The 23,448-nt window shown below is 49.8% G+C and overlaps 3 protein-coding genes across 5 annotated transcripts; 1 reads left to right on the forward strand and 2 right to left on the reverse strand.

Annotated features, from left to right (window-relative positions):
- Positions 1-414: 414 nt before the first annotated feature.
- On the reverse strand, positions 415-6,928 carry ACAD8 (acyl-CoA dehydrogenase family member 8). The gene is made up of 11 exons (XM_054222993.1): positions 6,770-6,928; positions 5,585-5,685; positions 5,031-5,200; positions 4,334-4,443; positions 4,011-4,087; positions 3,594-3,731; positions 3,045-3,180; positions 2,834-2,931; positions 2,454-2,606; positions 1,432-1,534; positions 415-617 (listed from the first exon to the last, which is right to left on the reverse strand). The coding sequence occupies exons 1-11, from the start codon at positions 6,855-6,857 to the stop codon at positions 565-567; spliced, it is 1,227 nt and encodes a 408-aa protein (XP_054078968.1). The 5' UTR covers positions 6,858-6,928; the 3' UTR covers positions 415-564.
- Positions 6,929-6,985: 57 nt separating this feature from the next.
- Positions 6,986-12,313, forward strand: THYN1 (thymocyte nuclear protein 1). Of its 2 annotated transcripts, none has more exons than XM_054222998.1 (8): positions 6,986-7,146; positions 7,770-7,853; positions 8,854-9,083; positions 9,568-9,636; positions 10,297-10,389; positions 11,085-11,180; positions 11,820-11,970; positions 12,081-12,313. In XM_054222998.1, exons 2-8 carry the CDS (start codon positions 7,811-7,813, stop codon positions 12,125-12,127), a joined length of 729 nt encoding a protein of 242 aa, XP_054078973.1. In that variant the 5' UTR covers positions 6,986-7,146; positions 7,770-7,810; the 3' UTR covers positions 12,128-12,313. The 2 variants fall into 2 exon arrangements, with proteins under 2 accessions (XP_054078973.1, XP_054078972.1); XM_054222997.1 differs by having other exon boundaries at positions 6,987-7,146; positions 7,767-7,853.
- Positions 9,192-23,303, reverse strand: VPS26B (VPS26 retromer complex component B). Of its 2 annotated transcripts, XM_054222996.1 has the most exons (7): positions 22,889-23,303; positions 19,393-19,549; positions 18,393-18,557; positions 17,434-17,609; positions 16,613-16,755; positions 12,068-12,103; positions 9,192-9,429 (listed from the first exon to the last, which is right to left on the reverse strand). In XM_054222996.1, exons 1-7 carry the CDS (start codon positions 23,109-23,111, stop codon positions 9,370-9,372), a joined length of 960 nt encoding a protein of 319 aa, XP_054078971.1. In that variant the 5' UTR covers positions 23,112-23,303; the 3' UTR covers positions 9,192-9,369. The 2 variants fall into 2 exon arrangements, with proteins under 2 accessions (XP_054078971.1, XP_054078970.1); XM_054222995.1 differs by lacking the exons at positions 9,192-9,429; positions 12,068-12,103 and adding an exon at positions 15,764-16,019 and having other exon boundaries at positions 22,889-23,301.
- Positions 23,304-23,448: the final 145 nt, after the last annotated feature.

Here is a 23,448-nt window from a genome sequence, read left to right on the forward strand (position 1 = left end):
AGAGGCATCCTGCTCCTCAGTTTAAAAGCCACTGCACTCTGCAAGTGGTTAGAGCCACAGGACTTGTGGCGAACTTGTTCCCAGTGGTGCAATCAGCACCCAGAAGGACAGGTTTTTAAGCAGAGCAACTCGTTCTCTCCAACTAAAGATATCGTTGATAGAGGAAGAGTCCTATGGGCTTCGGCTGCACCTTTGCCTGAAGTTCCTGATTCAGTCCTGACTCAGCGGAGATGGCCAACAGGTCGGGTGTTTCTGTGAAGGATGGCTGGCAAGCAGCCCACGGTCAAGATTCGGAGACAGAGGCTCGTATTCACAACTGTGATGTATATCTTCAGGCTGCACAATACTAGCCTCGTAACAGCAGCTCCGCCAGGCACAGAGTGCAGCTGTGGCAGCATGTGGGTGGCGTCCAGCTGTGCTCCCAGTCAATATAAGGCAGAAAGACTGTTTCCACTGGCATATCCCCCTCTCCGCTCCCCGGGGAGAGAGCTGGGGAACAGCGGAGGGAAACAGACCAAGCCGTAACAGACGAAGTAATTTAAGGCTGGAGATTAGCTCCTGGCTTCAGCCCTGTAGCAGATTCCTGGCCACAATCATCCGCATCACCTCATTGGTACCTGTAGCAGGATGAGGGTGCAAAAGACAAACAGTTAGGAGATGGTCCAATTCTGCCCCCAACGAAGGCAAAGAGAATTCTCCCCTGACCTGCAGTCTACAGCACAGAAAAGCTCTTCCCACCAATTGAGGTGGCATTTAGGAGGTCTTGGGCCAAAATATAACTGCCAAGTGCCACCACATCCCTCAGGAAAGGCTTCAAAGCGGTAGATGCTGGTGTTTGGTTTTATTTGGGCATTGAGAGGCCCTCACAGGGCTCCAGGCATTGAGGAGAACTGGATATGTGCCAACATCCGAGTTCTCTGCTTCACTATGTAACATATACACAAAACAGAAAGGCTGTAGACCCAGTTGGTATTGAAAAGAGTATGTCCCTTATCAGGTACCCTGGTTGTAGGTGAAGGGCTTTCAAAACAAAATGGTTTGGAGGCCGAACTGAGATTAGAAAAGGCCAGACATCATTAGAGACACACTGTCAAAGAGTGAAGATAGACTGGAATCACGGGAAAGGAATTGCTGGGGAGCATCAGCACGCATCTGTAGGAGTAATGGGATGAAACTGGACAGAGGCACCGCTAACATGACAACTCGGTATCTCCCCCTGCTGTAAGATTCTTAAAATACACAGTAAGTGCTCCAATACACTAAGAGCCAGGGAATTCCCACATGTGACATCCAGGGACACCTCATGCTCAGGGCAAAATGGGATTCTGAAACCCAAGAATCAGAGAGTCATGTGGGAAGGTGGGGGCCTCTGGAGGGCCTGCTCTCTCCTGGCTTCGCTGCCAAGTTGCTGGTAGTAAGAGTGTCTTTTACCTTCCAGGATCTGGTGGACTCTGATGTCTCGCACAAACTGCTGGACAGCATAATCCTTCAGGTAGCCGTAGCCCCCGTGCATCTGTAGAGCCTGGTTACAGATCTAAGAAGATAACATCGCTGTTGAAGTGACTCATGGGGTGCCAAGGACAAGTCAGTAACAGAAATTCGGTAAGAACCCAGAAACCTGGGCTCATTTTTGTTGTTTCTGGTCACCTAATCTCTTAACGAAGTATAGTGCGATGGCAAGGCGCTCTCAGTCCCCATCAGTGCTGCTCTCAGTGCTATCATGTTACGTAAGTGCTGTTTCACATTAATGGTGCATTTATGTGAACACAATGGCATAGAAACACCCAGGAAACACTTTACTTAACTAAGGCAATTTTTACTGCATTTCCATGGTGGTCCTAATGCCAAAAGGGAAACACCAGATCACCATCTAGTGGTCAGTCAGGCAAGGAATCTGCTCAGGGCTCTGGTTTCTACTCAAACATGACTCCACGCCTCTATGTCAACTTGGGACATAAAACACAGTAAGTAGCAAAAATGCAGAGTGCTGAGAGTACCTTCTAAATGGCACTGATCTAGGAAGTGTCAAGGTGCAGATTTCCTTTTCCTTTCTTTTTCTCCTTTCTTGCTTTCTCATTTCAGGGACATTTTGGGATAATATTTTATTTTTCAGTGGTCTAGGAAAGACCACTTGCTACCTAGGAGAGATGAGACTCTCTGAAAGTAAAAATGCCCTTCTCCCTGTCCTGTCTCCCTACTTGGTCTCCTAGAAAGTAGTGTAGAAAGCACTAGAGGCCACGAAGCCTGAACTGCGGAGAGGCTAATCCTGCAGCCTCCACAGGGTGCAGAATTCTCTCTCGTAAAACATCCTGGTGCTGAAATGAGGCTTCTGGCTCAATGAGCACACTTGGGTCTGCATCGCTACAGTGTCAAACTGCTTTCTGATATCCTGAGCACCAAGAGGGGTCTCCAAGCTTCCAGTTACGATGCCAACTGAGGTCTGAGTAACCTACCGCAAAGCACTCATCAGTAGCAAAGAGCTTGGCCATGGAGCAGAGCACAGCCGCGTCCTCCCGTCCCTCCTGCAGTGCCCGCGCTGCATTGCGAACCATGAGCCGTGCCGCCACCAGGCGCGTCGCCATCTCCGCCAGCCTGAACTGCAGGTACTGCCAGCAGGAGAGGAAAAGCTAGGTCAGCATCTTTGGAGGGGCCTGTGTCCTGAACCACATCCCCACTACCTTCCGGCCTGCCACGCTTCCTTACTCAGGAAAAGCATGTTCCTGACTTCTCCAGGGTAGACCCTGTGAAGCGAGCGATGGGACCTCTGGCTGCTTGTTCAGTCAGGATCAGAAAAAGCACAGCTCTGGGAGGGCAGGTTTGGTGGAAACTTTACCTGATTGTTTGCCAGGGGTTCTCCGAACTGTTTGCGGACAGTGAGATGTTCCTGAGCCAGAAGAACAGAGGCATGAGCAGCTCCTAACGAACATGAAGCTGGTGGGAGAAGCCACAGACACAAAGTGAATATGAAGCTAACGCAGACAGGCAACGAGATGTTCCTGCCCACCTCCCTTTGTTATTTCTTACCAATCTTTAGTCTTTCTTACCAATATTTATCCTGCCTCCATTCAGTCCTTTCATGGCAATGTTGAAGCCCTGCCCTTCAGCTCCCAGCCGGTTTCCAACAGGAACAACGCAGTCCTCGAAGATCACAGCCCGAGTTGGCTGGGAATTCCAGCCCACCTGGGAAAAAACAGAGCAGCTTCCAGAATGCCTGAGGAGCAGCACACTGCCAGCTCCCACAGAGAACTGCTCAGCCCGCTCTCAACCCCTTGGTCTCATTGCCAAGCTGCCGCAGAGCGCCTGTGGTCTATGTGGTTTGGCCTCAGTGTGCTGAGTTGGAAACTGGAATGCATGTATTTGAGAAGAGGCACCGATCCAGCGAACCTTGATGTTCCTGAAGTTAAGATCCTTCACTTTCCAAAGGGACGGGTATTGTGCAAACTTCACCAAAGCTGGACTTGGCTGGGAAAAACCACGCCAGGCTGGGACTCTGGTCCCATCCAAGAGGAGATCCCTAATGCTTTGCACAGAAGAGCTCATCTCTGTCCTGCACTTCCCTCAAGCACACAGGAAGTGAAAACCAAGCCTCTTACCTTCTTCTCTTTCTTGCCAAAGCCGAGCCCTGGTGTCCCCTTCTCCAGCACCAGGCAGGAGATGCCCTTGGGGCCTGGGCCTCCTGTGCGACACATGACCACGTACACATCGGTGTCACCTCCCCCACTGATGAAGGCCTGCAGAAGGGCACAAGAAGAAAGGGGCGGCTTCTCGCATACTAACCCTGAGCGTGCAGCAGCAGCTGGGGTACAAAGACGGAGTGGCAAAGACCCCGCGCCAGGAGATATTTAGGGACCCAACTGTACTAAGCTCTGGTGAATGCTCTGCAGAGCATGTCCTACCTTGGGAGAACACACAGAGATGAGGAGACAGCAGGAAATGGAAAGGATGGTTAGACCCAGGCCCCCTTGTGCATGCAGTGCCATCCAGCAGCTTTAGGAGGAGCAAAGAGGTACCTTGGAGCCGTTCAGGACGTAGGTGTCCCCTTTCCTCTGAGCTGAGGTCAGCAGGGAAGCTGCATCACTTCCACTTCCTGTTCGGGAGGTAAGGAAGCAGACAATGAAGCAGCAGGTCCAGAGCCTACTAAATCTCCCAGGGATCGTACCCAAAACCACACAGGTTTCCACCACAAGCATCTCAGCCATCATCCTCTGCCCCTTCCCAACTTCCCAGCGATTGCCCAAATGAACATGAAAAGAAACTTTTCACCTCCAGCTCCATGCAATGTTCATGTCCAGTTAAACCATGTTAGGAGGGAGGGAAGGTTGAGGATGCTCACCTGGCTCAGTCAGGCAGTAAGAAGCAAATTTTTCCATGCTACAGAGCGATGGGCAGAACCTGCGCCTCTGTTCCTCATTGCCAAAGGTGTCGATCATCCAAACACACATGCTGGGGCAGGAGAGAAGGAGCAGTATTACAGTATGTGAACACAGCCCTGGGAGGAAGGCGAGTCATACAAGAACATCCCTGGCTGAACAGAAGAACAAAGCTCCATGGGGTCCAGGCAAAAGCACCATGGTCTGAAAGCATATTGCTCCACCCCAAAACAGAACAAAGTTAGGTGCCACAGAAGCCAGGAGAAAGGAGATCACCTTCCATTCACAACATGTCTGTACAAGCAGGACAGGGCCCCAGTATCAGCTGGTGCCTCTGGGCTCTCTTACAGTACAGCCAAAGCACAAAGGCTTTTTCCAGGCGGGTTACTATCTATAGACAGCTTAAGTGCAAGAGCGGGGAACAAAATCCAGAACTTAATCCCATCTTGCATGCCACAAAGCTAAAATTACTTCTTGGTGGCGTCTCAGTTTTTGTAGCCTATTTGTTTGCTGCCATTGAGAGATCCTCACAGGGACGTGTCTACTTGGGGTCCCAACTTTAAATAATAAAAGAGCTGTCTCCAGCAGGATTTAGAGCCCACAGAAAAAAAAGTGGTTTTCAGCCAGGCTGACACCATCCACCACTCGGCTGACACTCACTTGTGGATGCTCATATAAGCAGTGGTGCTGGTACATCCTGTTGATAAAGCTTCAAAGATTATGGAGGTATCAAGTCGTGACAATCCAGAGCCACCAACGTCTGGTTTCACATAGATCCCACCGAATCCTAGCTGGGCTGCCTTCCGCATTGTTTCCACAGGGAATATTTCCTATTCGCATAGGCAGAGACATCACAAGTGAATACTCATGATCAATATTCAATCTCTTTTGGTACATCTGGGCTACCAAATCTGGTCCCAAACTCCTGCAGAGTTTTAAATTAATTGGGTGGGTTAAAGAGGCGGCTAGACAGATACATACTATCTTCAGAAGTAAATTCAGGTTTCAGATTATTGAATAGCCTGTCTAGGAAAGGTTCTAGGAATTTTTGATGGCTTCCCACCCCGCTACAGCAGCAGCTTCAAAGAAAATCTCTACAGATGGCATTACAGCACCAAGGAATTATTGCAGGAACCCCTCTGATAAGACCCCAGGATCGTAACATCCTAAGAGAGGAAAAACTGGGCAGTACAACCCTTCTGAGGCTGTCATACCTTTTCATCCCACTCAGCCATGTGAGGAGCCATCTCCTTGGCAGCAAAATCAAGGGCAACTTTTTGGAATTCCTTCTGCTCCTCAGTCAGGCCGGTGGATGCTAGAAAAGCAGGAAGCGATCATGATACGTGTCTATTGCGGGAAAGCAAGCAGAAAGCAAGCACTACCACCTTGTCTATACCCCAGTCAATTTCAACGTGTCCCCTAACTCCCACAAACCGGACAGGGTCTCTTGCACAGATCATTTCCCTGTTCCTCGGGGCCATCATGAACTGTGCTGGCAGAGGGCAGCGGGCTTTGGGAGGGGGCTTTCCTAGGACAAAACAAACCCGAGGTCCCAGCTATCCCTGTCTACTGAGCGTTGTGAGACAGGGACGGGGGCAGCACAGCCCACGGCAGTTGTCACTCCATCTCACTAGGTCTGTGCTGCAGAAATACAATGACACAGTGCTGGGACTTCACAAGGGTGACACTAGAAAGCAAGCCATGAATAAAGAAGTCCTTTGGAAACAGGATCTAAAGTTTTGGTTAGATCCTGCATTTGAAACCTCCTTCTTCATTTGCACATAGACCCAATGTTACTTTGTTAGTTCCTCTCCTAAAATTCATAGGGATGCTGCTGCTTCAATCCTAAATGTGGTTACATTTAAACACGGAGGCAATACATCAGGAAAGGGTTCAGGAATCCCGTAGCAGGAGTCCGGCTCAGACACAGCCCTTATTCCATAACCAGAGGCGGTGCTCAGCGATCAGAAGACGATTCAATCGCAGGATAACCCAGATCTACAGCCGGGGGCAGCCAGCCTGGCCCGCCCCCCCAGTGAGCCTTTCGCGGTGTTCTACCGACTCTTTTTTAAGATACTCTTTGATTCACAGTCAAGCTTCAAAAACCTCGAAAGGCAGAGGGAAGGGGATGGTGCTTTTCGTCACAGGTGGGCACATCTGGCCGGGGCCTTCGTCGCCCTGCCCGCAGCTGGTGCGGGAGCGAGGACATCACCCCCCCGGCGGGGACGGGAGCCCCCAGGCCACCGACCTGCCCCCAGGCTTCACCCCAGACCGCCTCCCGCCCCGCAGGCACCGACGACGGGGGTGGAGGGAGGATCCCCGCGGCCCCGACCCGTCCCACGGGCCGGCGGGGGCCGGGGCTGCCCCGCCGCGCTCGGCCGGCCGCCGCGGAGCCTTACGGTCAATGCAGGAGGCGATCCCCCGCCGCCCCGCCGGGCCCCGCAGCAGCCGCCGGACCGCGACGAAGGGGGCTCCTCGCCAAGCCATGGCGGGGCCGGGCCGGGCCGGGAGGCGTCGTCGGCGGGCAGCGGCCCGGCTGCCGGTCGGCGGGGCAGGCTGGGAGCTGTAGTCCCGGCCCCGGCGCCTCCCGCCCGCGCGGTGGCTGCGGGGAAGGAGGCGAGCCCACAGGCCATGCCTTATTTTTTGCATAACGGTCACCCATTTCCGACTGCAGTCGGGCGGGGGGCGGTATTTTTCCTCCTCCTGCGCCGGGGCTCGAAGGCGAGAGCATCCTTCTCCCCAGTCCGAGGAGAGGGGGCTGCTGCGGCCGGAGCCGGTGAGGGGGAGCCCGGGGGGGGTGGGAGAGAGGGAGGGGAGAAGCTTGGCATGGAAGGCGGAAAAGTTGATGCCACCCGCTCTGGCAGAAGGAGGCCAGCTCGGAGCCAAATAACTTCTAACGGGCTGCTGGCAGAAGGGGGCTGGGGCTGGACCAGCCAGCTTGCGTCCTCTCCCGAAGGGACTTTGCCGGCATGATCTCTGCGAGCAACAAGCTGAGCCAGACACCCCTGGTGCGAGGCTGGGCTGAGCTCTGGAAGCAAGCTGTTCTCCCATTTCCAAAAGCAGGGCTCCTCTTGCACGGCAGAGCGGCGCCGGGCTTAGGCCAAGCACCTTGGGGACTTGTCTCCAGCAGCTGCGCCGCTGTGGAGCAAAGCAGCCCTCCTGCCGATGTCCATCAGAGCAGTGCTGTGGAAGGCCTGCCTGTCCCCAACTCGCTGAGGGTGTGGTCCTCAACCAGTGCCAGCGTTCGCACTGATAGAGGAAATGGCTGAGCTCAAGAAAAGGAATTTATTTACTCACCACTTACCGTACAGCTTTTACCATTCTCTGTCTCGGACAGCTCTACTTTTTTTCAGCTTGCCTGAATAAGCAGTAATTCCTCCTCCTTCTCTCATTCAGCAGGTGCTTCTCAGTGAAGAGAAGATAATTCAAAGAGACCAGAGATGCCTTGGCCAAGCAGAAAGAGAGACAAAGGAGCAGTATCAGGTCTGTGCTGACATCCTAACTAATTTAGCGTCTCTCACTTGAGGTTCCAAGCTATAGTGAAACTACAGACAGTCATCTTAACCGTCTGTCTTTCAAAGCCGCACGTCTTATAGACAGCATTTCCTCTCTAAAAATGGGCTGAGCATCCATGCGTGACTGAGACAAGTCTGCTAGATATTCAGTAGGGACAATGATGTATTCCCAGCAAAAGGTGGTTTAGAAATGTAACTCATGCCCATTTATGAAGAGTTTTCAGATCTTATGTGTTAGAGATTGTCCAAGTATACCCAGGCAGGAAGCTGATGCGGTACCAGCTGCAAAAAAACCCCAAAAGCAAAAACCTTGCACTTGAGGCAACATTATGTGGTGTTTCAGGTGTAAGATGAAAAAAATTGCAATGTTGGATCATCTGTGCCACTCATCTGCTTAATGAACTCCAGCAAATAACCACCTTCTTACCCTTTATTCACTTCTTATTAATTGGTTTTTGCTGTCTGGATCCTGGACAAACAGGGATGTGGACCTCCTCTGAACAGGTAGCACAGTAGAGGCTTAATCTAAGGTTTCCAGCTATTGCAGTAATTGAAATAGCTCTCTTTCTTTGCTGCTCGTTTCCCTGTTATTCACCTGACTCACCTAAATCAGCTTTGTTGCCTGCAGTTGATTTCTCAGCAATTCATTAAAAAAAAATTCAACTACATTTCATGTGGGCAACCTGGTCTATCCTGGCTTTTTTATGATTAACTATGACTGTGGTTTGTGCACACCACACACACACACACAAAAATCCTTATTTCAGATGCAAACTAGAAATACTCAGAAACACTGGTGCATAATGCTCCTTCCTTACCCATAGCATCTGGCGTGCATCAAACTTCTGCTGCAGGAAAATACCAGTGTGTGAAACTAGCTTGGATGACTAAAAATGTTTCAGCCCCAGTCCTTATCAGAAACAAAATGTGGTTTGTCTGAATGGTCTTTTTTTGTTGTTTCTTTTAAGATAAAAAAGAGCCTGATGCTAAAATTGCCAAAACTGAGGAGGAGACTCCGGATAAGGAGGAAGAGGAGAAGTCCACAAAACCTCCAGCTGGGAGTTCCAAGTCAGGATGGAAGAACTGGAAGAAGACAAAAGAATCTGACACTGGTGGGGAGGAAAGCAAGATAACATATTGTCATTGGCTTCTGAAATCGGAACCAGAGAGCAGACTCGAGAAGGGAGTGGATGTGAAAGTAAGCACCGACGCCCATCCTTACTCAGCAAAGTAGAGAAGCACTTTAACTACTATCCAGGGCACTAGTGCCTGAACACTGAGTTACAGGATCCAACAATTCAGACTGTTTGCAATATTAACACTGTTGCATCTTTATTTCTCAAAAACAGTCTGTCTTCCTGGAAACAGAAAGACATAATGTTGTTCTCTGCCAGGGTGAAAACCTTGGGGTTTGATGCTTGTAAAAGAAGAGGAAATCGGGTCCTGAGGATGCTTAGCTGTTCGTAGTAGGGGCAGCATCTATATCAGCCTCTGCATTTACACTGCTGAAGTGTTTCTCCTTTATGAAGGCTTTTCTTTAGTCCCTGCGGGAACCAAAAAAATAGTGTGAAGTTTGTACTATAATTGAAGGAGCTACTAGGAACACATGTTTAGGCACAATATAGACATTGAAGATCGGACTGCTTCCTGAACCTAACATGTGTTTTCATTCCATTTGGCAGTTCAGCATTGACGACTTGAAAGCTGAGCCCAATCAGACAACCTTTTGGGATGGAGTAAGAAACTACCAGGTAAGGAGCACATGCCAAAGATGGAATCACTGAAACAGAACTAGAAACAAGGTTCCTCTCCCCACATATAACTTGTTCCCTTTGCCTGAAGTATTTCTTTTGAGGCACTCCGCCTGCTTTTACAGCTGTTATTTTTTTCAGAAGTCAAAACTCCTGCTTAGTTGCCTCTAGGTCGAAAGCAGATTCAGGCTGGGTAATATTCTGTCAAATTATCCATTTTTTCTTTAGCTTAGGCCAGCCTTTACTTCCCTTGACACCTTTTAGCCAGTCTGTACTACCCAAACTATGCCTTGTCAGTGTACAGATTTCTGTTCCAGCCCTCTCTGCAAAGGAGATCCACATGTGCTTCCCCCCTATATATGACCTGCTCTGCTTGTTTGCTGACAGCTAACTTAAGTCTTCCACCGTCCCTGAATGAGGGGGGCTGGGCTGTTCAATTCCCACATATTCTCTAGCCAACAGGACCTCACTCTTTATCCTTGTTTTTACTTCATCTCACTGCAGCATAAAACATCTGTACGACAACTGTTGGAAACCTTTACGGAGTAGCTCTGAAGTACATACAACTCCCTTGTTGTTAGTTCTTGTTGCTAGCTGCTTATAATGAAACCCTGAGAGCTTGATACAAAGAGTTTGAAGTGTCTCGTTTACACCTGACAGGCACGGAATTTCCTGAGAGCCATGAAACTTGGGCAGCAGGCCTTCTTCTACCACAGTAACTGTAAAGAGCCTGGCATTGTTGGCATTGTCAAGGTGAGTGCCTCTTTCTTGTTCTGTATTTTGGGGGGGGCCGGGGGGGAAGTAATAATGAGTGGGTTATCAAACAGTTTATTAGCCCTACTTCTGTCTCAGCACCAAAGGAGTGCAAAAGTTGTCCAGTCAGAGCAGCGACTGAGCCTAGGGCATCTAGGCTCAACGGTACATCTCGCAGCAGGGCTGACTCAGGCATCTTTCCCCAGAGAAATGGAACCAAACTGCTGTTTTCCTGCTGACGTTTCAGAGTGCTTCCAGCCAAGTCAAGTGTTGCTCCACACTCTGATTAAAATCTGATTCACTAAATTCTAGTCAGCTGAGCCTGCAAGGCAGTAGTGTAAAACCTAGGGCACAGAAAAGCTTTTTTCTTTTAAGAGGAGAGCTAATCACGAAGACTATCATCATCTACCCAGTTTTCCTCTGTTGCGTGTGCTCCTTCCACATTGCTCTCCAAAGAGGCGATGATGCCTCATTGAGAGCCATACTGTTCTGCAGTGCTTCGACCCAAGAAATGTAAACGAAGGAAATACATCCCACCATTAAAATGGAGTTCAGGGAAAGCAAGACTGACTTTTGCACCAGGGTTATTTCTTAGATCTAGCCACAGCTTGTTCAAGGGCATTTCATACCCTTTGCTGACAACAGTTTTTAACTGATGGGAACATGTCTTGCATTCTTCTCCCCTTCTGCTTCAGATCGTAAAGGAGGCATACCCTGATCACACACAGTTTGATCAGAAGGATCCTCATTATGATTCCTCCAGCAGAAAAGAGAACCCCAAATGGTCCATGGTAATGTAGTAAACTAAATACAGCTGTTTCAAGCTCTGTGTGCAAGACGAGTGAAGGTAGAAGTGTCTTTGCATCATATTACATATCTTCTTAAGCTTCTGTCCTGGCGTAGCTGCTTTTTTTCTCTCTCAAGAGAAAATCCAATCCTGATTGTTTTCTCTACCCTTTCCCCCATCCCTTCCAGAAGGCTGCCAAATGTATCTCCCTAAACTTTCAAATCTTACTTGGCTGCAGAGCTGACCTCCGTGCACGGCAGAATTCTGGGTTAGCAAAGAGAAGGAACATCTCTTAAGTACCACTCTCGGCCTACAGCAAACAAAGCTATAGTTTTGAGGGACACTAAATTATAGGGAAGTGACTGTTCACAGCCTGGCTGCATCCCACATCTCAATTTTGTATTGTCTGTGACAACGTGTTGCTAGTGCACAGTGCTAAGATTCATGTAAACAGATCACCTGCCAGAAGTATCTGAAAGTTGTTTTAGCCTTGAGCAAAGGAGACACTTCCATCCCATTATAAGATAGTACGCATCGGCCATTTGCTTCCGTTTAAAATCTTTATCCCCACAAAGATCTCATGTGACATGTGGAGGCCATGTCCTTCTCCAACCATGCTCCTTTGCTGCCCATCGCTTCCCAGGTGGATGTCCAGTTTGTGCGGATGACAAAACGTTTCATCCCCCTTTCTGAAATCAAGGCCCACTACCTGGCACATAAAGCAGATGGAGGCCCCCTAAAGAACATGATGCTCTTCACAAGACAACGGCTTTCCATCCAACCACTGACACAAGGTAAGAACCTTCTTTGCACTCTTGGTGCCGTTCCCTCTGAGAGGCAGCCCTCACTCAGAGAACTTGGAAGCTCCACTGATGGCTTTCTCTTCCTTACCTTTTCAACGCAGAGGAATTTGATTTTGTCTTGAGCCTGGAAGAGGAAAAGCCACATTAAGAAACTAACAGCAGCACAGCTTCTACCCAGCCCGCTGATGCCTCCTCCGAAACCAGCGTAATTCTTAAGTTTACTTGCTCAATTGCAGCAACAAAAACATGCCTGCACATGATTCGCAGCTACACATCCCTTATTCTGACACACTGTTATTTTTGCTTATTTTTAAATAAAGCCTTTTAGAATCAATTGCAGCTACTCTATTCTTAATAGTGGAAAAATCTGCAGTTTGTGTCTTGAAGGATGAAACAGGTACATCCTCCTTGAGGATGGTGACTACAGGATCCAGTGCAGTTCCATGTACCGCAGTGGAACATTTTTCTGCAGAAAGGTATTGCTAACTTCTGTCTAGAACAAGAAAATTCAGATGTATGTACACATCCAGCCTGATTGCTGCAAAGCAGATCACAGATAACCTCCTGCAGGTACAAAACCTCCCATGTTATTTTAGTACTGACAATAGGGAAATAGAAGGAAATACATCTTGCTTGCTCATTTTTAAGCTACGTGGGTCCTCCGCCAGCACAGCTTCTAAGCAGTGACATAGCTTAAAGAAAGACCACGCCTTTATAAAGATAACAAAGGACAAACTCCTTGAGTGTGTTTGGGAGGCTACACAGTATGGCACTAAAGGAAAATGTCTTAATACTGTAAAAAGAACCAACAACCCAGACCCAGGCCAGGCAATATAAACCATATCAGACAAACTCATGGACAGCATTTGACAGCCAGGGCTGGCTCTTTTTAATTGGAGAGACAAAAAACCCAAGTTTTAAAATACAGCCATTGAAAAGACGACGAATTAAGAAACATGTAAACACAGCAGAGGCTTAATTACAGGTTGCACTGCTTGGTTTAGTACTTGCACACTCCCCCCTGCCTGACTCGGCCTGGGAGGGAGGGAATGACCCAAGTACTGAACAGAACCACCCAGCTCAGAGGGGCACGACTGCTCGAGTAGTGTCTGCCCCTTCCCGTGCTAATGAAATGCTTTTCTAAAGTACCTTGTCCTGGAGTGACCTTATGCTTCAACTTCTCTCTAAGGATGCTTGGAACATCTGCTCCACCCTGGACAAACAGAGGGGGCCTAGTGGGTAACAGGCTGAATGGTCCATTTAGATTAAATAAAAACGGGGATGGTTTCTGAATTCTGGTTCCACAAGTAGGGATACAGGAGAGAAGGGCACAAAGCAGAAAAAAAGAAAACAAACCAATCCAATGTATAGGCTCATGCACCTTTTCCAAGTAATCCCTCCAGAAGTGATGAACAGATGTTTAATAGAAATCTCCTTACAGCGCATTGTCTTGTCAGACAATTATCTTATATCCAGTACTGATGCTGTTCGGCCAGTAAACAAAACACTCCTGGAATGCAGAGATATCTTCATCCATGGGGTTTCTTTAGTACCACATGGCCTACAGTCAAGAGGAATAGGCAAGGGAAAAAATGCTAGGTGGGATGGGAGTTGAGGGAAAGCCAGAGGGTGGTTAGGGTGCTGCTGTGCTCAGCATAGCCACAGAAAGATAGTCTGCTATCCCCGGAGGCTCCCAATGGGAGACAAAATCTTTTGTCTCTAAAAGATTGTGTATTGCCACAGCACAGGTGGTTCCCCCGACACAGAGAGGGGAGTAGAGTGAGTGTCAAAAGTAACATCCAGATTCCTTTGCCATGTGAGCCTCTTGCCCTGGCATAACAAGGTAGTTGTCTAAAGTAAGGTTTTGCTTCAGTCTTAGGAAGACACGGCTCCAGCCCATGGCACAGACTTCTCACGTAAAGAAAAGCAAGCCACGTCTTCACTATTACAGAGCAGAAACATGGTGTGACACGAGCATTCAGCAGAGATGAGATCATTAGTGTCCTCTACAACAGAGCGAGACTGTCCAGCTCTACTAAAAACCACAACCTTACACGTGGTGAGTAAAAGATAACTTACTTTGGCAAGCAGAAACACACATTTATCACTGAAATACAGTAGCTGTCTTATTACATAAAAAGCTCCCCTTCCCACCCAGGCCCCACTCCCTCCACCAGCACTGTTCCACTAACCAAGCAGAAGATACTTCCATTTCCCAGCTGCAAGACGACTGTGCTACATTCAGCTGTAGGACAGAGACAGGAGATTCATTCCAGAGTTAAAAGGAAGCTGGACAAAACCCTAGCGAGCCACACTCACAGGGAAATCCAGACAAATTCCACTTGATAGAGCTCATATCCCAGCGTTTAGTGCAGGCTTGTCTCTCCATCTGCTAGGAGGTCTAATCACCTGCTTCCTTGAAGGGCAGCTAAACAGGATGGATATTCTCCAGACTCAGTCAATCGACTCTACAAAGCCACATCTAATTTTTAATGGAGGAGTGTGACTCCCTTCTGGGAACGTTCTCATGACTCTACTTAGCTGAAGACTAAAAGAAGCTTATTTTAGAAAAGAAAAAAAACACATTCAGGTTCTCAGTTCATGGTACACCCTCACACCTCACCGGTGACTTCAGCTCAGGCCTCAGGAATGTGTCTCTGGAATCAGAACGCTCTACCATCCTTCCAGTTGCTGCTTGGCTTCATCTAGCAGCACACGCAGGCCGTGAGCTTCTTAAAACAATTGCATCCACTTACCGTCCTTACTAATCCTCATCCCGCAGGCGTTAGGGAGCAAACAAAACAATACGCATGTGTTTCTATACTGCTGTCTGTCCCTACTACAAAGCCTGCCCTGTCACAAGGACACAGACATGAGCAGGGCAGCGTGTGCAGCGTAAGCCCGCTCCCAGGAGAGCCCCCCATTTATTTCTCACGTTCCAAAACTATTCTCCAAACCTCTGGAGCCTGGTCTGCCCCTGTTCCACAGCAGCAACTGGGACCTGTATGAGCGCAGCAACCAGAGAGACTGAATCTCAGGGGCACTCAGGCAGCTGCCGAGACAAGACTAGGAAGGCACTGCTCTTGGCCAGGAGCCTTCCTGCCCCCTCTTCTTGCCCACCCAGCAGCACTGGGACCTTCACCGCTCTGCCCAACCTGTGCCACCTCCTACTGCCTTCTCCTGCCTCACTCCCTCCTACCAGCCGCAGCTCCCCCTTGACGCAACACGGCAGTCAGGAGCTCCATGGCAAGGACACGACAGTGTGCCTGCTGCCCGTGCTCCGCGCGGCTGTGTGGCAGTCCCTGGGCTGAGTCAACTACGTGATATAACTGTTTGTGACAAGGAATCCAACGCCAGCATGAAGAGGAAAGGGAGGCAGCGAGGGGATAACACTAAGCGATTTCAAGTAGGCCGCACCTCAGTCTCTGACTCCCTCTACCTTCCAGCTAATCACTGTGTCATTTTCCCTCGCAAAGATTTCCGAAAGGCAAGAAAAATATCCACCCTACGCAGCCCCAAAGCAACCTCCACACCGCTGGGACGAAGCAGCAGATTTGGCCTTCACTTGCTCTCTCCTTCCCCACAGCCACACTGAAAGGTTCTTGGGGCAAAGAGGAGATCAGGCAGCTCCGCAGCCTCCGGACAACACGCCTCAAAGCAGCCGACCCCAGAGGAATGTAGTTGATTGGGAAGCACTGAGGTACCTTCAACTCCGCACCACCAGTGCTCCAGCTTGCCTTGCCCTCCCATCCCCTTCCCACCCTACGAGTCCTTTGAAAAGGAATTAAGTCAAAAACGGATATTTATTTTCATGAAGTCTCTGAAGTGTTTTTTTTCTTCCTCCTTGCTGCTGTCCCCACTGGCTCCACAGCAGCCTTCCTCTGCGTGGCCTCTCACTGCCGGCCGTTGTTCTCTGCAGGCTGGCTGGGGGTCTTGGCCTCGGTGTGTGAGGATGTCCCCTCAAACCTCTGGGAGGCGATGGCTGCTTGGTGGGACATGCTCTTCCTCACTATGTCTCCTTTCCGCCAAAGCACCACCTCCTGTAGTAACACAGCCAGCAGGGCTTGTCAGGGCTTGTGAGACCTTCTCCTGGCCCCACCCAGACCCAAAGGCTGAACCAAGCTACCAGGCGAGCAGCTTGCACCCAGCGAGAACTCAGCCCATGCTGGCATGTTCCAGCCGCAGCCACGCACATGAGGCCACTTGCAGTGGCAAGCAGCGGCCTCACAATGCGGCCTTCCTGAAAATTTGGGTAGAGCGCTCCTCCCCAGGATCTGAGCGCGCAGAGGCAACTCACTGGAGGTCTAGAGCAGCTCTGTCCTATTGCCATTGGCTACCACATTGGAATTCATAAGGTGAAGCACAGAAGCTCCACCGCAGGGCAAAGAAGTGGAAAAGAAGTCCCAGGTGGGCACCTTCTACATACATGCCCACCACCACACACATCTGACCTGTGTGGACCACTCCTTCTAGACCCGCTTTGCACATTCTAATTTGTCTAGTCCTTATAGATATTCAGTCAAGAACATGATTGTCTCCTACAGGAATCCCAAATTCCCAGAAGGTCCTTATGACATAGTATCCCAAGCGACAGTCTACAGGTCCAAGAAGAACTAACAGCTCTGTTTCTCACCTGCTGTTTAAAGTAGCGTCTCTCTTCCTCATCGATCAGCACCAGATTGAGGTAATAACGCACCGAGAACTTCTTATTGATGTCTCTCATCGTTGGAGTCAGCTCGTAGCCAGCCAGAAAGAGTCGGATGGGAATGGACTCCCCTACAAAGTGCACAGAACCATCAGTAGACAGAACTCACAGATATGAGCTAGGAGAGCATCCATAAAACAAAATCTCACTAGGCCACAAACTTTGTCACCATTTCCATGAGTGGAGTTAGATGTTCTAAAAGATCCAACTCCCTTCAAAATGATCATGCGTGGTCCACAGCCAGATCCTGTCCTTGCTGACAGCTATTCCATCTCCACTTTAACAGCATAGGACTCATTTGTGACCTGCATCAAGACAGCACTGCAGGAAAAAATGAGTAAGGTGACATTTTCTCTGGCAGGTGACTCTGCTGGGCAATGGAACTGGAAAACAAGTGGCACAGGAGATTGGCACAGAGCTAGAACACCACATCTTTCTGCTCCAAGTTGCAGCAATGCCAGCTGGTGGCCCACGCCAACAGTGAATTTACATCTATTCCTAGTTCTGCCACTGCTTCATCAAAAGAATTAAGTCATTGCAACTCATTATGCCTCAGTTCCCCCTTATCATACCAGAGAAGGAAGGGGATCATATTTAATCACCTATGTAAACTGCTGTGAGTCTGCCAGTGAAACAGGATGCATACTACTACTGAGCACACAGACTCAAGTGAAGACACTGCAGGACTCGTATTCCCACCCGAAAAAACTTCAGAAGAGGAATTCTGAAGGGTTCGTCTGCCTTCTCACCTCTCACAGGTGCCCCATCCATGATCTCGTATTTAGCTATTGTGTCATTCTCATGATATACGTTGGGTCCGGTCCCTGTTGTTTCTCTCTTGATGATGTCTATCTCCATGTGTTTGATCTTGATTCGCACCAGCAGGAAGTAGATCTTTCCGACAATCACATCTTTTAAATGATACCTAGCACATGGAGGAAGAAGGCACCACAGTCAAACACTGTGCAGCAGACCAGGACGCAGACTGAAGAGCAGGAACTTGCTTGTCAGGCACTTTGCTCTTACCCACAGCCCCAGCTGTAAATTTCAGAGGGCATATCAACCACCTCCACTAGCCTGCTGTAAACAGCACTTCATCTTTCATCCCCCGGTCTTTTGGAAATTTACAAGAACACTTAGCATGATCAGATAAATTAAAAACAGAATTTCAGGCTAAGTATCTGTAAGAAACCCCCGTGACAACAAAGACTCCACAACCAATTTAAGTCAATTAAAACTAACCCAAATGTTACACTTCAGGGAGATTTGCTAGCATCAGCTGGGAAAGATGCATTAAAAGTAGTTTAAAAGAGTTGTTTCCAGCCTCTGTGCCCGAATTAAGGTCCCACTTCAGCTGCATTGTCTGGCAAAGAGCAGATGTCATACTTTGAAGACACTTGCAAATACTGATCTTGTCAAGGATACAGGGAATGCAAAGTTACTGCAACAGCCTCACACTGTGCTCCCAGCTCAGTACGCCGCAGCCATTGCTTCCCACTCCTTCGTCCAGAGAACACATCTATGAGCAAAGAGAGGAACCTAAAGATCCTCCACCAGGATCTGAACAGTCTTCCAGCCTCGCTGGAGCGCATGAACAAAGAATCCCTTTGAGGATCACATGCAAGACGCATGCCTCAGGCTTCCAAACCAAGCTGTCCCCTGTAGCAGATGGTTCCTCACAGCCACTGGCTGCTCTTGAGACACTTACTTGGACTTGTTATACTCGAATTCAATGTGCAGGCAATCCTCAATCCCCACCTCCATCTTAATAGAGGAGTTGAGCTCTGGGTAGGTGCTCAGAGTGTGCACAACTATGTCCATCTCCTTCACCACATCGTTCAGTCTGCGGCTGACGGTCGCTCGGAGGAAATACCTGCAAGGAGAGTCCCCCTCCTATTAGGGTTGTACAGGCAGCAACAGAGACAAAGCAGGGAGGGACATGGGGCGGAGTGGATTGCACTGGGCTACCCGAGCAGTCTTACCGGTACCCTGGCTTCTGGAGCAGCCAATACCACCCCATGTTGGAAAAGAAAGAAGGGAATTTTCAAATGCAAGAGCAGATTCTTTTAAGACTTCTTTAAGCTTGCATGCATTTGTGAGCCTGAGTTACCTAAGCACCATTTTAGGGATCTGAGTAACAGCTTGCTCATGTTAAAACTACTGCCCTTTTGCAAGAGATTAGATCACACCAGTCTCCACGGGCACACCTCTTTCTGCAGATCTCAGAATTTTCCAACCGCCCCTTCGAAGCCAGTGACTGGATTTCAAGTCAACTGGAGTGCCTAGATGTGAAATACAGTTTGCAACATACAAAGAAGATACAAGCTAGGCATGTGCTTGCACACAGAGCACAATTAAAGTTGACAAGACTGATTACAAGGCAGCAAAAACTGGAGACAAACAATTTATTTTGCTTTTTGAATTACCAAATAAATTAGAAAGTATTTCGTTGATTCAGAGGGGCTGACTTCTCTTGTCATTTGAATGGGACAAAACAAGTTCCATAAAGCCTAATGCACGCTCATAAAAGCAAAGCCCTGAAAGACAGCCTTTTACAACTCAGCCCAGCAAAATTAATTTGAGTTACATTATCAGCTTGCAAGGATGTCTGAGAGGGGATGCTGCACTCCAGTATCATCATGGTAACTATCAGTACTTGCACGCTGCACAGAACCCAGAAGGGGGGTCAGCAAGGGGAGGAGACTCACCGCAACTTCACATTCTGCCCCGTGTAGGACTCGTAAGGTTTTTCCACATGTGTGAATTCGAAGTCAAATGTCTGTGATTGAGTGAATTCACCAGGACGGGCCAGGTCTTTCACCAGAGACACGAACTCGTGGTGGTTTCCTCGGTCATAGTAGAGTTCTAGGAAGACAGAAGTCCAGGTTAAGCAGTGATGCTTAATCCCACGTGACACAGTGAGGAAAGGCAGAAGATTTCACAGCTACGAGCAGCTCTCTTATCCACATCACTGCTTCCTTCACCACTGTTCAGAGAACCTAACAGGGGAGGTCCTGCACTGCTTCACTGCTCTCCACCAGAGCCAGGTGCCGGCCAGAACTTTCCTCCCTGAAACAGAAAGGAACAGCCTCAACTGCTACAACGAATCAGGAACTTGGCTTGCCTCAGAGTGACATGGGTCACCTATTATCAATATTAATTGTGTTCAGACTGTTTGAGAAGAGGAGCCAGGAGCTCACGCAATCTCTTCCAGTACTTTTCTACACAATATTCCAGGCCAAAGGCACTGCCGCTCTAAAAAGAGGAAAAAAAACACCACTGCTTCTCTAGAACAGCAAACAGCAACAGAGCAAAAACGAAGGGCTAGGAGGCTTCCAACTGTTCCTGATTCTCCTTTGCCAACAGAGTTTGAGTGGTCTTGATTCGCACCAGGGAATAAGTAACAGTGGAGATGCTCACCGATTCTGCATAAATCCAGTGTTTGCTGCCTGCCTACCAAGTGCGTGGGGAGGCAGCTGAGTCAACTGCTCCACCAGCCCCTGGATAACACATGAATGGCCATGGAACCACTGACAAGGGAAGAGCGTTCACCTTCGGAAGCACTGCTCAAACCAGCTCAAGTAACCACCATGGTCACATTGCTTCAGTTTTCCCCACAACCTTCTTGCGTCAGCAGGAAACGACTACAGGTTTCCTCATTTAATGAAATCGATCCTCTCTACACTTCCACAAAGTTTTCTCCCTTAAGACAAAGCAAAAGAAACTTAAAACTCTGCAATTTGCATTAACAGCTCTGTATTACACACAACCATCAACGCAATCTGCCCTTCCCAGCCCTGCGTGTGAGCTGTGTAACTACAAGACACCCACACAGTCCTTCTGAAAGGTAAAGCCTTTGCCAATCTGATACCTTTAGACGAGGAAACCAAAAACCTAAGTCATCAGGCAATCATACACACACAAGTTCACTGTCAGCACTAAACTGTGCAGAGGAGGCTTCTGAGAGGTTTTATTAGAGTTCTGCAGCGAGCCTCAGTTCTCCGCTCCTTGAGATGCACGATGAGATTTCAGCTTTTAAGTAATGGCTGTTTCTTACACCCCTTTGCTCACCTTATCTCTGTAATGGAAATATTGGCACTAGAACACCCCTCGCTTACGCAGAACAGCGAGTGCCATCAAGCCCTTCAGGCTGGGCAGGCAGGTGACATAAATAAACCAACTCTCTCTGCACTGAATACATGTCCACTGAGAGGAAAGTGCTTGTTGATGTGACAGGGAGAAGCCACGTGCCATATATCATCTTCCCACACGATGCAGAAGGCAACGACTGAATTTAAAGCAAGGGGAGGCAAATGTCAGTGTACTAAGTTCTCTGCTACCTCGGAAAGGGCTCTGCAGCCTTAAGAGTAGGAAGGATTGACATTTCCCAAACTTTAGAAGACATTAGCATGTCAAACAGGTATAAGCTGTAATTTCAGCTTTTCAGAGCTTTAACGTTTCCAGATGGAAAAAAACCCAACCCTGCCAACATTTTGGTGGCACGCTCAGGACACAATAACTGCAGGCGAACTGCAGTCTTAAATGGGTTCTGTGCTCACCGGAGACCACGCAGGACACCGTGTTCACAGTCAGGCCTCTGGTACCCGGTCTGGAACAGCCATCTTCCCTGTGACACATCACTCCGTTACGTCCCAGTCTCCCTACCCGTTAAATTGTCTCATATAGATACTGACCTCAGGGCAGCCAGAAGTTGGAATATAAGGCAAGCTGTTTTCAGATGGAAAGCATTAATGAAGTGCCATCAGTGGTACAAACTTCAGCGCTTTATCAAAGTGGCCTGATGGACAAAAACAAAGGACTAACGTGCAGCCACAGCAGCTCCTGACGCACCCTGCTTGGGCCATAATGTGAATTCGGAGCAGTTATTCTAAATGGTTGTGACTCGATAGTCTTCCAAAACAGGGATTCAGAAGCAGGTGAGGCAGCAGAGAGGAGACAGAGTGGAGCAGGAAGCGAAGTTCATGCTTAATTTCCACTGACGATAATAATCAAATATCAGGAGGTCATAAGCTCGCTCCCGATGAATGGGCTCGCTTACACTCCATCATTTACAGGCTCTCCCTGCCTGTCCTCCTCTTTCTTTCCAAAAAAGCTGTGTTCTGCACAAGCAAGGCCAGCAAAAAACATTAAACAGCAGCATCAGGGCTGGGTGGGAAAACCTCTAGTTCGCTTTCCTAGACCACACAATTTGCAATGCAAAGGTTGCAGGCCCACAGCTCCCGCGGTGATTTTGAGGCTTAAACACAAGTACGGAAGGCCACAGACATGAGGAATGGCACACGCCGCGCACAGTCCCATCACCGGGAACATCTTGAACTTGTTTTGGCTCATGGGTCTCAGGCACGTCCATGAAACACAGATGTCTCCACTCGGATCGAAGAGTGGGTGTGGCAGCTACCTTTCCTCTAAGAAAGCAGGAAATATTAAACCTAAATTGGTTACACGCGCATGTAACCACGAGTTTTGAACAACTTGAAGTCACCCAACTAACCGTGCAGGGACGCGTGGTCACCCACGCAAAGAATAAGAAAATAAAAGATGGGATTGGCTGAGCTGAGCCCAGAAAGCTGATCTACCTGGGTAAAACATGCCGTGGGGTCGGGGCTGGGGAGGTGCCGCTGGTGATGTGAGACATTTGGGCAAAACCTACCCAATTCACCATCCTTGGCAGAGCCACTGCTTCCCTACCCGAATCAATAGGCACGGGAGAAATGCAGACAGACAGCTCCTAGAGCTGCGAATAAAGACAGCCTGGAGAATTCCACCCGAGAGCTGGCATCGATAGGATGTCCGGGCTCTGACCTGCATCTGCAGGACAGAAACCAAATTCCACCCTGCCTCCGGGCACGAGAGCCGAAACCAGTGACCGAGCAGGAGCGAGAAAATAGGACGGGAGAACAATGACCTGGAAAGGGACCGGGGTGCCCTCCCTTCCGCCGGGGCTTGAGCCCAGGCCACAGACAGGGATGCCCGGCTAGAACGGCGTCTGGAATCATTCCGGGTGGCCGTGGGAGTTCTCTCCGCAGCCGCCGTAACCTACTTCGCGCCGGCGAGGATTTCCCTGCCATGGGGCGCCAGCACTTGCCCCCGGCCGGTGCGCAAACGCGACATGGGAGGCGAGACGGACCTGCGACGCGACCGAGAGGGGAGGCCGCCGGCTCCCGGCGGGGGACGAGCTCTCACCGATCTGCCCGATGAACTCCACCTTGATGCCCTGGTGCTCCAGCCGCTTGTTGGGGTACTTGAGGGTGAGGACCACCCTGCCAGAGACGGTCTCCCCGTCGTAGAAGAGGAAGTATTTCTCCTTCTTGCCTTCCTCCGTCTTGTGCTCCACCCGCCGCCGGCTCTCGGCGTCGCTCAGCACCAGCTCCAGCTCCGCGCTCTGCCCGAACCCGAAGAAGCTCATGGCACCGGCGGAGCGCGGCCTGCCGGCCTGCCCGCAGCCACCACGGACAGAGCTCCCGGCGCCGGGGCGGGGGACCCCGCAATGCGGCAGGGATAACCGGGGAGGGGGCGGCGGCGGGGCCTCCCCGCCCGCCGCTGGAGGGAGCCCGGGGCGGCCGGACCGCCTCGCCGGGCCTCGTCCCGGGGCCGGGCCGCGCCACCGCGCATGCGCCGCCCGCCCGGAGCCGCAGCCGGCAGCCGGGAGCCGGGGCGGCGGCAGCAGCGCCTTCCCCCGCCCGCCCCCCCCGGTTCCGGGGGGCGGCCCGCGCAGGCGCGCTGGGGCCGGCGGGAGAGCGCGA

The sequence above is a fragment of the Rissa tridactyla genome, chromosome 17 (genome assembly GCF_028500815.1).
Source record: "Rissa tridactyla isolate bRisTri1 chromosome 17, bRisTri1.patW.cur.20221130, whole genome shotgun sequence".
Taxonomy (NCBI): domain Eukaryota; kingdom Metazoa; phylum Chordata; class Aves; order Charadriiformes; family Laridae; genus Rissa; species Rissa tridactyla.

Bases quoted from the DNA above. Each gene is read 5' to 3' on its own strand.
- VPS26B (XM_054222995.1), bottom strand. From the start codon at position 23,111: ATGAGCTTCTTCGGGTTCGGGCAGAGCGCGGAGCTGGAGCTGGTGCTG. The intron at 18,558-19,392 runs GTGAGTCTCCTC...CTCTCCTTGCAG, and splicing joins GGGCAGAATGTGAAGTTGCG to GTATTTCCTCCGAGCGACCG. The intron at 17,610-18,392 runs GTAAGTGTCTCA...TCCATGTGCTAG, and splicing joins TTCGAGTATAACAAGTCCAA to GTATCATTTAAAAGATGTGA.
- THYN1 (XM_054222998.1), top strand. From the start codon at position 7,811: ATGCCTTGGCCAAGCAGAAAGAGAGACAAAGGAGCAGTATCAG. The intron at 10,390-11,084 runs GTGAGTGCCTCT...CTTCTGCTTCAG, and splicing joins GCATTGTTGGCATTGTCAAG to ATCGTAAAGGAGGCATACCC. The intron at 11,971-12,080 runs GTAAGAACCTTC...TTTTCAACGCAG, and splicing joins CATCCAACCACTGACACAAG to AGGAATTTGATTTTGTCTTG.
- ACAD8 (XM_054222993.1), bottom strand. From the start codon at position 6,857: ATGGCTTGGCGAGGAGCCCCCTTCGTCGCGGTCCGGCGGCTGCTGCGG. The intron at 3,181-3,593 runs GTAAGAGGCTTG...GTTTTTTCCCAG, and splicing joins TTGGCAAGAAAGAGAAGAAG to GTGGGCTGGAATTCCCAGCC. The intron at 618-1,431 runs GTAAAAGACACT...ATCCTGCTACAG, and splicing joins AGTCCACCAGATCCTGGAAG to GTACCAATGAGGTGATGCGG.